Below are 17,111 nucleotides of genomic sequence, written 5' to 3' on the forward strand. Positions count from 1 at the left end.
ATTAATTAAGGGTGGTCCCAATCCATCGACATCCCTAATACCATGCTCGCTCTTTAGTGGTCCAATTGTGTGAGGATTAGGGCTATCAACGGATGCTTATCGATTTGAATACAATAATATTCGAATTTAAATCCAAAAATTTTATTTGATATTTGAATTTGAATTTGAATCCAACGAATGTTCTAAAACTCTATCCGAATTCAAATCAGATTATCCTATCGGATATAGAATAATATCCGATGAGAATTCAAATAATTTATATATTAAAAAAAACATAATTTTTTTTAATCCACCTGAACTTTTATTATTATATATTATATATTATTTCGAATCGAATATTATTAGATTCAAAATGTTAATATCCGAATTCATATCCATAATAATTGAAATCTATTAAATTATCGGAATTCAAATCTTATATCCGAAATTTTTAAATAATATTCAAATTTTAGACTATCCATTATTTTTAAATAATTCGACATCTTAATCATGTCGTCAATCGCATGTGCTTTTTTACACGTGTATATAATTTGGAACCAAAACCTCCAATCGTCCAACATTTCTAGAGTCTAACCATAGGTGATAGGCCTCTGACCTAACACTACAAATCTATACTTTTGACCAGTATTACAGTCAGTCAAAGTAGACAATCGTCCTTATATACTTCTATCCGTTAGTATTTTCTCACGATTAGCTCCTTTGCAATCGCGATGGAAATCCAACGAGTAAGAAAGGAAGGAAAACGTACTCCTTAGGCAGATATCATTAATATCTCGTTACATGTGTTGTCACACATGTACACAGTGTACTTGGTTCTGTAGTAAATGAGAGAAACCAAAAAACAGTGAAATTTGTTTTCGGCGGGCATGTGATGGTGAAAGAGCTGTTCTACATTTTGGGGAAGAAATTTATTTGAAGAAGGAAAGGTTGAAGATCAGATCAAAGGAAGAAGCAATGATGAAGAAGAAGAAGAAGAAGAAGAAGAGAGGCTTCAGAGTTTAGTGTTTCTCCACTACAGACAGGTATGTTTTGTCTACCAACAAGAACCCATAACAAAATTATTGGTTGATTAATTTTTTTCTAATCTATTTAGTTCTTATTTTTTATTTTATTTTCTTGGGTTCTTCATGGTTGTGATGGAACTTGTTTGTTTCTGAATTTTTTTATTATATATATACATATAAATAATATATTATCATAGAAGATTTTGGATTTTTATCCACAAATTTCGTTTATATTTAGTTTTATTTGTAAGTAAAATAATTGATGCATAGTTTAATTACTTTATGTGGTGAACTGAAAAGGAAGGAAAATATATTTAGGGAATTTCAAAGAAATTAAATTTTATTTATGTAGTGTTCATCAACATACATACATTTTAGAGTGAATTGCACTTCATATTGAAACTCATTTATTTGTGATTTTTCTGGATAAATGATAATAAAAAAAGTTAAATAAATAAATTATTTTATTGATCCATCTTAGATTCTAGAGACTTGGAGTGATGGATGATAAAAAGATAAGAGACCATCAATTTATCCCTGAATTTTGTATAGAAAAATAATTTTCTCTGTGATGTCCCAAAATCTATCAAATCTACGAAAGTAATTCAGTATTTAATGATCGAAAATGACTTCCTTTTATTATGAGGAAAAGTGGTTTTCCATTTTGTTCGAACCCCAATTGTAAAATTACTTGTCTTAGAAAAAATGAACTTTTCCGTCAAATTGGTGCTGACCACTGACCAAACTCAACAAATTATTAAAACTTTTGATATGTAAAGTGATCGTAAACGTTCTCTCCAACTATATTCCACTTTCCATCCTATGAGTACAACAAAGTCGTGTCGTGACGACAAAAAAAAAATAAAAAATAAAAAAGATGTTTAGGACGTGGTAGTCGAAGATGATTCCACGTGTCATAATCTCCGTGATTAGTGGGTATGATCTAGTAACTTACCAACAGTATATCTGTCTTTCAAAATGTATTTTAGAGTTTTGTTAACGTGTGCCCTATGTCTATATTTTAACAAAACCCTTAAATTTTAAAATTAGGGTTGAGAGTGGGACCATAAGAAGGGCATTTCCTGAACTGTGTGGGTGTCTGGTTTTCCACTGCAACACTCAATCCAATTTCAAGCGCTCTCTCTCTCTCTCTCTCTCTCTCTCTCTGTATATATATATAACTTGGTTTGGAGTTTGGGTTCTGAGCTGAGAGACTGACATAACCTGGTTTTTTCTTTCCTTCTCTCTACATACAATGTCATTGATTGCGTCTTTTCTCTGCATCTCCAGGTCTCTTCCCTCTTTCTCATATTTTTGACATTTTATTATTGCCTCCCTGAGAAATAAGGCTAATTAATAAGATCCACACTCAACAGTGTAACCAAATCTTATAAAAACAATTTCGTTTCTTAAATAGATATGAATAATACTAAAGTAAACTGACTCAATAGTTATTGATCTTTTATATCAATAATATAACATTTAAAAACATATTCCCAATGAAATTTTAGTTTTAGCTGTTATTCATGTAAGATGCAACAATTGTATGATAATAGGAAAAACTAAAGTATTGCTGAAATTATATAATTCATCTTAAAACTTCCAAGTAGAAGAAATTTCATTTGTTAAAAATATAAATTTTGCATATTTGTTTATTAATATATAATAACTAAAAATATTGATCAAGAATTGTTTAAGTGTAACTAGTTGGAGGTTGTTAGTAAAATAGTAATATTGGTGGTTCTAATCAAGCTATGACGAGGTTGATAGAAACTGCAAATAAGTTAGGGTATTTTAGAAACACCTCCCTGTTAAATCAGTGATTTGATAACGTTCTTTTTTTCTTGACGATTTAACAGTGAAATTTTGATTTAGTAATTTAAGTATTTGAAGAGCATCTAGAAAAAAAAATCAAATTTTCATCAAGATAATACAACATTGACTTACAGTCAAGGAGGGTGAATCTAATCTATCATTTTGCAAGGGGGTATACCTAATATCACCAATTTAACATGGGGTGTTTCTAAAATACCCAATAACTTATGAACATGGAAGGAGCAAAACTCAATGAATATGTTTACTATTTTAGCAATAGACAGTAGATAGAAACAGATTAGATAAAACCAATGTGTTACCCAACCAGCTACTCTAAATGACCATTCTGTTAGAGAGGGGGAGAAGTATAGGGCTTAGCTAGGGTTTGACACATCAAGAGTGAAGGAAAATAAAAATTAACACTCCCCCTCACCCATGAGGGTGGAAAGAATCGAACCTGTGACCTATATACGGAAACCTATCATGTTAACCAACCAACTACTCCAAAAGACCCTTCTTAAAGAGAATGAGAACTACGAATATAAGAGGGTTACAGGGCTTAACTAGGGTAGTATGACACTCAACAAAATGGGTATATAAAATACCATAACATTCTCCAAAGATGCTTCTCACCCTAAGATATTTCAATCTTTTGACAAGTACTTATTCTCTCAAAGAGTGATTTGTTGTTGGTCCCTCGTTAAGGACAACAGTCAAAGGATCTAAGTCATCAATTTGACAATGTAGGGGCCGTGGGGGTATCTCTAATATTCATCAAAAAGTATGGGGGTATGTCAAAATCACCCGACATTTTATCATCCCAGTCATGGGTATTGAAGTAAAACTGGAAAAAGATTATGGTTGTTATAATTTAATATATATAGTAAGGTACGTTTATAATTTAAAATATTAATTAAGGGAATTTTGAATTTGCATCTGCTAAGATTAAAAGATTATTCTTGTTATTTTAACAAATTAATTTTACTTTTGAGCCGTATATATCTCATTTTAACATTGTAGACTAAAAAGTTATTTTAGTCATTTAAACAAATTAACTAGCTTTGCCTATTCGTTCCTTTTGACTAAAAAAACCCTAATAATTGGTAAGTTTGAATGGATTGCGAGGGCATTTTTGGAAAAAAAAAAAAATTGGTGTCAACAACCCTCTACTCCATCTTCTCCTATTGTAATTATAATAGTAAATATTATTATTATTATACCATATGACCTCTTTTTGACTTTGCCTGCATGGTGGTGTTAAATAGGATCAAAGATGACTTGACACAAGGGGGAAAAGTTGGGTCTACAGCATCAATGGCTCTGATTGAAGAAGGGTATTAGCAGTCCTATCGGGGGTGGTTCACCACATGATATTGGCATGAAGAGGCTCAATCTTAGGGTAGGACTTAGAAATGATGTATCTATCATGCATGGAACACGTTTCCACCTTTAGTATTTCAATTATTATGATTTAATTGTTCTTTTTTTTTTTTTTTTCAACTAAACTAAGTAAATTATAAATAATTTATGGGGGGTTTACATGCCTTAAAATAAACTCCCGGTTTTGGTGCATATTTTATAGAACCCTTTACTTTATTTTCTTTAACATACTAATAAATAAATAAAAAAACCTAAATGCCCTCATCCTCAACCTTCAGCCAAAATCCCTTGTTTTTTCTCCTAAAGGGTTGGAAAGAGGTTGAAAATAATGGATTGAAGATGGGGGTCATTAAGATCATATTCTGTTAATCACGTAGAAAAGAACGAAGTCAAAGGTTAAAACGGGGTCAGATTGAAAACTAGTGGGTACGTAATTGGGTATCTCATATATTTACCAAATCAGGACGGGTATATATTAATCAAGCCATATTTTAGGAATATTATAGATTCAATCTTTGACATTGTCTTGCCCCATGTGTATCACTGTGATCTTCCATGCCAATCCCTCTTTTCAAGCCCTGAATTTCTTTGGGGTTTTTCATTTTCCAAAAAAAAAAACCATACTAAAATATTAATTGGGCCTCTATCACTACTGTCATGTATTTCATAATTAATATCATGATATGATGTAAGCAATGTTATTAAATAGCATATGCCATGGCATAACAACAACAACCAAAAAAAGGAAAAAAATATGCAAATATTATAACAATCATAGAAAAATATTCTTATAAGCTTTTTTATTCCGAAGGTGATTGTAATTTACATTTGCATATATATGTGTGTGTGTGTATGTAACAAGTATGCAAGTAGTGAGCCTTTGAGCTTATGTAAATGTGAATTGGAGGGTATAAGAGAGAAAATGTGGGCCTTTAGATGCTTAGAAAATGATTGGAAAGGGAGGAGGGAATGGAGTGTTTTAAGAAGAAAACAAACATTAAAATTAAAATTAGTGTCCAGCAATCAGATTTTGACTATTAGATAAGTATGTCTTCGCCATATTGCATGCGATGGCATATGAGACCGCATACTATAAACTGAGATAGCATATGTGTCTATGGCATGTTTTCAGTATATGCCATAATGTCATATGCGACTGGATTTGATAACAATGGATGTAAGAAAAGATAACTTGGCCCAAAATAGGCCTAAATATTTTCAACCATATTGGGCTTGGACAACTGATTTTTATTAGGCCTGTTGTGGTCCGACCATAAGAGTGTATTCAAGCTAGGATTTTGAGGCCGAATTCGCATGAAGTCCTTTTGTGGCCCAATCATCCCATTGATGGCCGTAAGTAGGGTAAATTGGTTAATTACGTGATATAATGATACTCATTTGGAATCGTAACGGAGTATATATGGCTTCTGAATCTACCTATTTCAATATCAGATGTGGAAACCAAACTATTTTTATGGAATTAGTTGTAGTCTAGGCAGTTTGGTACACAAAAAGAAGAAAAGCATGGAAACAAATGATGAAGATCATGTAAATGTAAAATCTAACAGTCATGATTTCTATGTATCTCAATAATATATATACTCAATCATCCTCAATAGTTGTAGTCTAGGCAGTTTGGTACACAAAAAATGTTGGAACAAGATCGACAATCACCAGAATCGACCTAACAAGGATGTAAACTTTTATTTTTTTTTAATTAATTACAAATCGTATAATAAATGAGGAAGTGGTGTGTTCATCCTCTCAAGTTTTTTAAATATAACTTAGAAGAAGATTAAGAGATTAGAAATTCTACGTCTCTTAAATAAATGGAATAATATACTAGATAAAACTCATAAAAGTAGTGTAGTATGTCCCTAAAACACAACTTAAGCAACACTAATTGTTAAAAATTAGAATAAAAACGTAAAATCACAATGAAAAGTGTTGACCCATTCTTTATTTCCTTCTATTTAGAGTTCAATTGGTTGTTCAAATAGTTTTTTTCATATTTTATATATTTCATGAATTTAGAGAAGACAAGCACTTGGCAGATGAAATTTTGAAATTGTCTGTAAAGTCCAAAAAGCATCCAAAAATTTTATATTTGGATTTTTTTAATTAAAAAAAATTGGTGTACTCCCACTATAGATGGACAGTATACAACGTGCGTGCTGACCTAACTTGGGTGAGAAAGCTTACTCAACATATATTTCTAAAAGGTACAATAATTATCTATAATGCATGGAAACAAATGATGAAGATCATGTAAATGTGAAATCTAACAGTCATGATTTCTATGTATCTCAATAATATATATTCTCGATCATCATCGTGTTTTTTTTTTTTCTTTTCAATAGCTTTTTGAATCAAGGACGCCCGAGCCAATGTAAAATAACGTATAGATCTACCGTCTACGTGTCTGTTATTAGTGAGATTGTTACATTGTTATAGAAAATATTAGTGGGGTCAAACTACAATTTCTCTAGGGCGATAAATGGATCGGATTAGATTGATATAGATCCAACAAAAACTTCATCAAACCCAAACCCAATTTGGACGTGATCAAATTTGTGATTTCAAGCTCTAAACCCGATCCAATGAGTTGCTCAGCGTCCAAACCTAAAAATCGATTTTTTTTTTTCTAGTGTTCATATTCCAATCCAATTTTATTTATAAAACTATACATACATATATATATATAGGGAGCGGTTCGGCAACCCTAAAGTTTGCCAAGTTTTGTGTCAAACATTTTTGTAAATCGCTTTTGATGGGGTTAGAAGTTTTGGAATAGGCTGATTTTTTGTGAGGATGATCTCTACAGTGAAGAGATTATCCTCACAAAAAATCAGCTCATTTTGAAACTTCTAACCCTAATTTACAAGTTGAAGAATCGTGAATCGTCCAATTTTTGTAAATCACTTTTGATGGGGTTAGAAGTTTTGGAATAGGCTGATTTTTGGTGAGGATGATCTTCTCATCATAGAGATCATCCTCACAAAAAATCAGCTCATTTCAAAGCTTCTAACCCATATTTTGAAAAATGTTTGATACCAAACTTGGCAAACTTTAGGGCTGCTGAACCGTCCCCATATATATATATATATATATATAATTGTATTAACTCAAGAAAATTACGAAGGGAAGAATCCTTTAATTTTCAAGTCTAATGTGAGGCAACTCAAAGAGAATCCCCCATAAGATTTTTCTAGGCTATCAAAGGAAGGGCAAATACAGCATGGAAGGAAAACAACGGAGTTAGCCTCCCTACAAGTGTGTACAGCTCTCCATCCAACATTTCTCAAAAGTTCTTCTACTCTTTGCATTAACGGTTCCAACTTCCAAGGATATTTCATCCCTCTTAGACCTTGAACTATCAACAAAGAATCTATTTCAAGTATATATGACAGTTTTGTCTGATAGATAAAACGCTTGTAAGACAGTTTATAAATGCATAAATTAATATTATTTACGTACCCCTAATTTATGATGATTAATTAATGTTAATTTAGTTAATATGACCTAATTAATTAAATTTTCATTTTTGTAAGTGTTGGAGGTTTAAAATAGGAGAAAATGCTCTTGCCTACTACACAAAGTCTCTTAATTTTTATTTTGTCTTATTTTAGAAGATTTTATACATCTCTCCTATTTGTTTTTTATTTATATTTTTTTCTCTTTTTCTTCCATATGTTAAATTCTCTTACCTTCCATGTATCTCTCATTCTATTTTCTTTTATTTTTCTATTTTGTCTATTCTCCCATTATTATTTATTTTCTCTAGACCTCAATTTTTCTCTAATTATCTTTTAATTTATTTTTTTAGATTTTTTATTCAATAATTTTGATGAATTCGTCTATATAAATTTTTGGCTAAAATCTTAATTAGAACTAAGTGTGAAATTTGAAAGTTGTAATTTAATTTTATTCAATAATGTTGGATTAATTTTCATTTTTTTTATTGATTTAAGGTAAGTTAATTATTTTGATTTAATTTCATATCTATAAATTATTTTTCAATTTTTGTTTATAATCATCACATTGAATGCTTAAAAAAAATAAAAGTTGATTCATTATGGATAAATGTTACACTAATTACTTAAAGAATCACTATGATATGTGAATGTATTACACGTGATAAATTTAGATTTTTCTAAATACTTTAACAATTTTCGAAAAATACATTTTATCTAGATACTTTGAAAATTGATTTTCCAGCCAAATCTATTATTATACATCACCTTGATCTATATTATCTCTATTGAGAATAACTCCTGGGTTATGTGATTTGTAGAATTGCATCACCATTTTATGAGTGTTAGGTGTGTGTTTGTGATTGTGTGTGTATGTATATATATATATATATATATATATATATATATATATATATATATATGGGTCACGTTCCTAAGACTCATATTGAGACTCACATTGCGACACACCGTTTTGTCTTATATGGCAAAAAATGTTTAGAATGAGCTGATTTTTTGTGAGGATGATCTCTGTGATGAGGGGATCATCCTGGCAAAAAATCATCCCATTCCAAAACTTCTAACCCCATCAAAATTGATTTACAAAAATTGGACGGTCTATAATTTTTCAACAAAAATTGGACGGTCTAGAAGTTTCATAATGAGCTGATTTTTGGCAAGGATGATCTCCTCACCATAGAGATCATCCTCACAAAAAATCAGCCCATTCCAAATATTTTTGCCCACATAAGACAAAACGGTGTGTCGCAATGTGAGTCCCAATATGAGTCTTAGGAACGCTGTTCTATATATATATATATATATATCTCGTTAGGGAATGCGTCTCAAAATGTTTTGCAAACGTCATTCTATAATAAGATAAGCTAAAGTTTCAGTTAGAACATGTAATTTTATATTGTTTTCTTAGTACTTTCGTCAATGTGGTCATTCTCAACATGTTTCTTGTATTTTTATCTCATTCAAATTGCATTAAATCATTCATTCATTCTTATTGATCTTCTCTATACATTCTCAAAATAAGTACTTATTTTTATTTTTACTTTATTTTTTTTATTGGGAAGTAATCCCACATTTCTTTTTGGATATTTATGTTTCTAATATTATCTTTCTTTAATTCAACTCGTTAATCTACATTCGTTTTATGTATAATTTATCAATAAGAAGCATTATGTTAATGAATTTAAAATAACAAAAAATAGGATGTTGAGACAGAATAATGGATGAGTAAAAAGATTAAGAAAGTCAAAATTAGAAGAAAACAAATCCAAAAATTGTAGGCAACTCTTCAATAGAACTACAAAATAAGAAAAAATTAATTAAGATGGAAAATCAATTACAATCTCAATTAGAAATTAGCGAGAGAAAGACTTAAAAGAATTTGAATGAAAACTGAAAATTGAAAACAGATATGAACTTACTCTCGATAATAAATTACTAGACTAGTCAAGCCCATATCCTTTGAATAAGACTTTGTTATTATTGTCACGGTCGTCATTTAACTATTGTGAGTCTAATTACAATTTTCCAAAATAATATAATTAATTTATATTTTATCAAGTTTAATTAGTGTTAATTTCATCAATAAGATTGTCTTTTATTTATTGATAGAAATTATATTGTCCAATCTATAATATTTTAATGAGAGTAACGTGAGTATTGTTAATTTAAATCTTGATTAAAAATTTAATTAACAAATTTCGTTTTTTGATGATTAAAATATTCTATTTATAATAATATAAAATTAATCATATTTATATTTGTTAAAGTTTTATTTTATTGACATATAATAAAATGCGCGAAGACTTTAATCCCCAGTTTTGGTGAGTCTTTTATCTAAAAAAGCATGGATGGTGTGTTTTATTTTACGTTAAATAAAATATTTTCTATTATTGTAACGAAGGAGGGCTGAATATTGTTAACTTTGAAAATTAAAAAATTATTTTTAAAATATACATATAAAAACGATATTTTAGATATTTAAAAAAAAAATTATTAAAATTAAGGGTATTTTTGAAAGAGAAGTCTATTAATAGGGTCCATGACATAATATCTATCAAAACATGAAGCGCGTGAGACTATGAGCCGTGCTTCGTGACAACAATCCCAGATCGGTGAGGTCCCTACAATAGATTCCTGCCATTTATATACTAGTGCGTTATGTTCCACTCTTAAATCTCGAAATTACCCTTAACATTATTGCTCAATGACAATGCAAACCACTCGACACCTTTCCACTATATATAATATTAACCCTTTTATTTTGATGACAAGAAAAGACCATTTTAGTAAGGGTAATGCGGTCATAAAAAGATTATTAAAACTTTTAATAAGGGCAATGTGGTTATAAAAATTTCACTTAGCCACGTTTAAGACTTGAGGCTCGTTGAGTGAGAAGTGACAACGACGTGGAACTGCCAGCGCCACCACTTCCAATATTAATTGTAATTAAAAGACTTAAATTTAACCATTTTAACAATTAATGTATGCATTTGGATAGGAATCCTACGAAGTTATCCAATTAAAACTCATTTGCCCATTTTCAATCTTTAATAGTTATTACAAACTTTCCATATCTTTTTGAAAAAAAAAAATCTTTTTACTATGAACTCAACTCAAGGTTATCTTATTATTTATAGTAATTTTTAATTGGAATTTGTTAGCATCTGCCCTAAGGTCACACGTTAAAAGAGTTATTTTATGCTCAAAGAATTTTTGCTTATAGTGTTTGCTACGTCAAGCATAGAAGAGTAATTTTATAGTTAAAGGATATTTTTATAAATTAGGAATGTCATTCAATACACATAGGTATAGGTGTTAGTGGATTCCAAATTTATGTGAGTTCTATGAGAAAAAAAATCCACCTTTAATAGACATTACAAACTTTACATGCATTCTTTTGATCTTTTCTTTTTTAATTATTTACCATCAACTTAGGATTATGTTATTATTTATAGTATATGTAGAGGGTAATAATTACATGATTATCCAGATCATATACATGTTCATGCAGGTTAAGTAGTATCATGTCTAAGTCAGTATTCCCAGTACTGTCCAACAGTAGGACATACCAAGATAGATACGTCTAACTTGATTGGTAGGTAGGGTAGCATTCGTGAAGACTTGACCTGTCTGGCAGGAAAGGCCTGGTCTGAAAAATTGCACAATCTTGACTTGCACGTGTCAAGTCTAGAGATCTGGAAGGAAATCTCCTTGGAATCGTAGATCCAATCCCAAAGATCCCAATTTCGTTTAGTATTCTAGTAATCATGGGATTCTCCGGGATCACATCCCATTAAAGGGGAAAACACTCTTATTCGAAAGAATGATCTATAAATAAAGGAATTGACAAAGATTAGGAGATCTTTTAGCCGATTGAAGAAGAAGAGAGTTCCATAATTTTTTTTTTTTTTTTTTGCAATTCTAATTTGAGCATGGGAGAATTCTTGGAAGGCACCACACCGGCATTTACAAGAATGAAAGACTTTGAATCAATAAGGCAGAGTCTATCAAAACCTCATCGGATTTAACTTCTATAGTATCTTTTAATTAAAATTATATTTTAAGTGAATTATTGTAACATCACATGACATAGCCAAACATAAGTCTTAGATTGGAGGAAAAATACAAATTTCAATGAGAACAATATGACTTTTTAGGAAGAGTCATGATGATTTGACTCCCCCATGTGGCATACTCAAAATACTCTCTTGATGTGGCATGTGCTAAAATCATAGATCTTTTCCCCATAGAGATACACAACTACACTTGTTTATGGGGATTTGTAGATGTCTATCCCGAGGTAAAAAAATCTATCATCGTATCCCATGCCACATCAAGAGAGTATTTAGAGTATGCTACATGGGGGAGTCAGGTTTGACAACTCGTCTTAAAAGTCATATCGTTCTTAAAAAGTCAAGGAAATTTGTATTAAAAGGTAAGATGGTCTTTATAAAAAGTAAAATTAATTTCTTAACTATTTGGCTAATAGCAAATAGATGGAAGGAGGGGTAACTGGAGTCATTAGATAACTACAGGAGGAGGTAAGTGCGATTTCAAATCGCTAGGGGAAAGATATGGAATTGTGGTAAACCATAGGGGTGAAAGTGTAATTTACCCAAAAATGTACAATTGTTCCCCTTGAAATGAAGAGAGAAGGAATAGACAGAAGCATTAAGCGCTAGAGTAGAGCGGTCTCTCTCTCAAAATCTCAATCTCAAGAAAGAGATCTATTGAGAGAGAGAGAAGAATTTGTCAATGAGTGAGAAGAGATTTGGCGTTCTACTCTGCGCAGAAGATTCAGAGTACGTGAAGAAGAAGTATGGAGGGTATGTGGGTGTGTTTGTGGGAATGTTGGGAGAAGAAGGAGAAACTTGGGACGTTTTCAAGGTCTCTTGTGGTGAGTTTCCTCACGAAGAAGATATCGTCTTGTACGATGGATTTGTGATCACAGGAAGTTGTAACGACGCTCATGGAAATGATCTCTGGATCTGTAAACTGTTAAATCTCTTGAATATATTGGATTCTATGAAGAAAAAAGTTCTCGGCATCTGTTTTGGTCACCAGGTCCGTATCGTATCGTAATTTTCGTATGGCCTTGCCCTCTCTCTCTCATTTCTGAATTTTTTTTTTTTTTCGAAGGAACAATTTGGATTTGAGTCGTGATTTCCTGACTCCCCCACTGACGTACAACCCCATACTTTTCCGACGTGGCATTGCACAGAACCATCAGATTTTTTCCTCGAGATTCATTACTACCCATTTTTCTGGAGATGTGCAGTTATGTATCTCAAGGGAAAAAAATATAGGTTCTATACAGAGCCACGTGGAGAGATTTAGAAAATCATTAATCTTTGGATTTTTCTCTCGCATTAAAGTCGTTTTAATGCGTGAAGAATCTCTCTGGATATTTTACTCATATATGTAAGGTAAGAAGTTGATAAGAATCTCTCTGGATAAGAATAATGCTAAGTAAATGTGAACCGTTGGTACCCCATAGTAAAGGTTTTATGGCCCCATTATTATTCTGATTCTTGGTCTCCTCCAAGAGGCAATATTCCTAATTAGTAATAGAGTAATAATAATATAGAGTTACTGTTGCCACGTTAACTTTTACTAACACCACACCAAATGTTTGCAATTAATTACATAGGAATTGGTGTGGCAATAACAACTCTCTAATAATCATAATAACAATTATAGAAATGGTGTGTATGTGGCATTATTTGATCAAGAAACAAATACATTGGCCTGCATGAACAGTTTGATTTGGAGCCCGAGGTGTTTTAAACACCAACACCTTATTGGATGCTGAGTCAATGACATTAGGGAAAACAAGATCCCTATAAATAAAAATTGGAGTAGTCAATCCTTAAGAACATAGTTTAAATTTTCACATAGTGGACAGTGTTATTAGATCAGAATTAAACACTGACAGGTACCCTTGAATCTTTTAATTTATTGCACATATTTTCTTTTGACAAAAACATTTTCTCGAGGTAAGGACAAATTTGTATAGAAAAATAAAAATACTCTTAAAGAAATGACAATAGTGAAGATGTATATTATGATTTTAAAATTCGTTTTGACATCTCGTCTTGTCTTGTCTTTGTCCATTAGAAAAATGAAGTATGATTTTAAATCTCATCCGATATGTTTGACTTGTCTATCTGTCTCGTTGGTGGATGTCAAACTAGATTTAAAACCATCATCCATATAGAAATGACTGATTAGTAATAAAAATTTAAAAAGCATAAGATGGTTATACAGATTTCCTACATACATGACAAAAGATATACACTAAATTTGGATGATTGGCAAGACAGATATTGAGCCGTGCATTGGGAGGGAAGACAGGAAGAGCAGTCCATGGGTGGGATGTTGGAGTAACACAAGTGAATCTGTTCCCCTCTAAGTTATTAACGTCCCTTCAAATCCCTTCTACACTCTCCATAATCGAATGTCATAGAGATGAGGTTTGCAACTTATTTATAACAGTATTTTTTTTTAAGTTTTAATTACTATTACTAATAAAATGAATCAAAATAGGTACTAGAGTTGCCTCCAACAGCAGAGGTGATGGGAACATCAAACAAGACAGGAATTGAGATGTTCAGATATGGAGACCACATCATGGGCATTCAAGGTCATCCTGAGTACACCAAAGACATTCTTCTTCACTTAGTAGAACGTCTACTCCAATCTAATCTCATTCAGGTAAATAAGATAATGCCCACCCCCCCAATACAATAATTAATAAGCCAAATGCCAGCAATGTTAACCTTTTTTATTTTTTTTTAAATATAATAAATTAGCAGGATAATATTGCTGATGCGGCGAAGACAAGCATAGAGGGACAAGAGCCAGATAGGGAGGGATGGAAAAAATTATGCAAGGCCTTTCTCAAGGGCCCATTAAATATTATAAACTAATAATATAATATATAAATATTATAAGCTAATAATGTAATACAATATCAAACTCATGTGAACTATAGGATAGTTGGGTAGGGGTGTGTGTTTGTCGGTGACGTGTCCCGCTCTCAACAACACTTTCCTTTTTTACATTCAAACATGATTTTACATGAGTGATTAAACTATGTAACTTTTTTTTTTTTTTTTTATCTTACTTTATAATTTGCTTTATAAAATGAGGGGGGTCTTGAAGAGACGTTGACGTGCTCGAAAGTAGTACAAGAAGGAATGCATTCTACACGTGAGTATGCCCAGAAGGCCCCACCTAAACAACCACCAACAAAAAAAGAGGGATCACTATTAGGAGGCATTAAGGGAAAATTGAAGCCCGATGGAGTGATAGTCCATTTAGTAATTTTTTTCTTTCTTGATGTCCACTCAACCCCCTTTTAATGATATTTGAGCTCAACCATTGCTCCAATTGTTGACCTTGATGTTTATCGAATTGTCGATGTAGAGGTACTTTTCGATTGATCGACTTGCACCTCTCTGAGATTTGGAAATATCCATTCTCTGGATTCTTGTGGATGGTTAAGGAAAGAGTTGATCCTAGGAAGAATATTCTTAAACGAGTCGTGCACTGTTTAGAAATCGTATTTTGGTCTAAGGCTTTCCCCTTTAGACGGGGATCTAGTCGCTTGTAGATAATTGGCCAACTCACCACTAACTGACATTACAAAAAGGAGCAATTGATCAACAATAATGGTCAATCAGCCAATGATGTCAATCGTCAAAGACTTGCAAGAGGAGAAACTGAACATGACATAGGCCCACACCTCGCTAAATATGAATAGTGAATAGTGAATAAGATTATGGTGGCCAACTCACAACTAACCAAACAATAACGCTAAGTTAGGTTGTTGTGCGAAAGCGTAACAAGAGTTGAGATAAAAGGCCAAACAAATATACAAGAGTTATGTGGTTCAGCAAATTATCTACCTTCATTGAGCATAGATAGACAAATCTTCTATCAATTATAAAGATTACAGACTCTCTATCCACAGTCGTAGGGAACCTCATAGAGCAAAAAATAATAATAAGAAACCCTATTCAAAAATATAATATATACCAAAAAAAAATCATCTTGAGGGTATTGCCCTTGAACCCCATGTGAACCCAATCAAGTAACCTAACCTAGGACCTTTCCCTCTCGCTTCAAGCCAAGCCAACTATGCATCGGGAAAAGTCTCTTTTGATATTGCCTTGCCTCTTAAAGTTCAAGCCCAATAAGAATACTAAACATCTCACAACATTAGGCAATGATACATGCCCCTCGTTGAGACTTTGTTCACAAAAATAGCAACTTTATAGGGGACCTTGGACCACACTATAAGAATTTAGAAACCCTAAATAGACAACATAGACATAAGGTAGATAATATCACACTAGAAATAATTAGAATTTTTATACAATAACACATCGACAGATGAAATGATAACCTTAAAAAGAGGTTACGGACACGTCCCAAGTTATCTGTCTACAAACACAAACACAATCATTCTCCAGACTTTAAACCATTTTACCATTTAGCCTAATAAGATATAAGCATAACTACAATACATAGGACATGTAACACCTGAGACCAATTTCTTTAAACACATGGGAAGCAAATTCCTTTTTTTTTTAAATAAAAAAATAAAAACTTTGGTATAATTTGTGTCTAGACTTGACCATTTGAGAGCACTTTCTATAGACTCTACCAATTCATCATGTTTACATTAGATATCATATACATAAGGGCGTCAATTGGTCCATAGCAATCAATGAAATTTTAAGATGATCCATCAAGCGTGCAAACAATGGATGTTTGGCTGGTCAACAAAATGGTTTGCTCTTGGGTCAACAGGAATGTCATCAAAATGTTTTCTAAAGACATTCAAGAATAAATATTTGGAACTTCAACCAAAGCAAGCTCTTCCAAACCCATAGGGCATGCAAAAGAAAACTCATCTCTCCTAAAGAACCCCCTGAACCTCCAAAATCCACTTCAATGAGCTTCTTCAACTTTTGACATAAGTGTAATAAAGATATGCATCTTGATGGCATTCCTGCTGACATCATAGCAGGTCATTCCATTGTTTCAAAACATTTATTTTTTGAACATTTACTCGAAAATTTTATCAATTGCTACGGACCATTTGACGCTCTTTCATAAGTGGCATCTGCTATCGACGAGGATGAATCAGCAAACTCTATAGATAGCCCTTGCAAATGGTTAGATTCAGTCACAGATTATATCAAAGCTTCTCTTTTGTAAAAAGAAAGAAATTGTTTTTCATGTGATCATGCTTAAAGATATTTGTCCTAGGGCTAGGTGTCACATGTCTTTTTAAGTACTGTAGAAATTGTGAAGTGGTTTTAGGTCTGGAGAAGGATTTCGTCTATAAATAGGTGTGTTTTGTGTTTGTAAGGTGATAACTTGGGACGTGTCCAGAATCTCTCTCTAAAGT

At 32.0% G+C, this 17,111-nt stretch overlaps 1 protein-coding gene and 1 long non-coding RNA gene across 3 annotated transcripts; both read left to right on the forward strand.

Moving 5' to 3' along the window:
* Positions 1 to 620: 620 nt before the first annotated feature.
* On the forward strand, positions 621 to 4,300 carry LOC147407202 (uncharacterized). The gene is made up of 2 exons (XR_015175809.1): positions 621 to 1,022; positions 4,085 to 4,300. It is a non-coding gene; the product is annotated as an uncharacterized LOC147407202 (long non-coding RNA).
* An 8,051-nt stretch (positions 4,301 to 12,351) lies between these two features.
* On the forward strand, positions 12,352 to 14,805 carry LOC147407203 (gamma-glutamyl peptidase 5-like). Of its 2 annotated transcripts, none has more exons than XM_086435641.1 (4): positions 12,352 to 12,754; positions 14,014 to 14,163; positions 14,237 to 14,404; positions 14,503 to 14,805. In XM_086435641.1, the coding sequence occupies exons 1-4, from the start codon at positions 12,446 to 12,448 to the stop codon at positions 14,617 to 14,619; spliced, it is 744 nt and encodes a 247-aa protein (XP_086291767.1). In that variant the 5' UTR covers positions 12,352 to 12,445; the 3' UTR covers positions 14,620 to 14,805. The 2 variants fall into 2 exon arrangements, with proteins under 2 accessions (XP_086291767.1, XP_086291768.1); XM_086435642.1 differs by having other exon boundaries at positions 12,353 to 12,754; positions 14,506 to 14,805.
* The last annotated feature ends 2,306 nt before the right edge of the window (positions 14,806 to 17,111 follow it).

The sequence above is a fragment of the Akebia trifoliata genome, chromosome 3 (assembly GCF_017979445.1).
Source record: "Akebia trifoliata isolate Shusen 1 chromosome 3, ASM1797944v1, whole genome shotgun sequence".
Lineage (NCBI taxonomy): Eukaryota > Viridiplantae > Streptophyta > Magnoliopsida > Ranunculales > Lardizabalaceae > Akebia > Akebia trifoliata.

Coding starts and splice junctions, on each gene's coding strand:
- LOC147407203 (XM_086435641.1), top strand. CDS start 12,446: ATGAGTGAGAAGAGATTTGGCGTTCTACTCTGCGCAGAAGATTCAGAG. Junction 12,755..14,013: donor GCATCTGTTTTGGTCACCAG/GTCCGTATCGTA, acceptor TTGGCAAGACAG/ATATTGAGCCGTGCATTGGG. Junction 14,164..14,236: donor TCGAATGTCATAGAGATGAG/GTTTGCAACTTA, acceptor GAATCAAAATAG/GTACTAGAGTTGCCTCCAAC.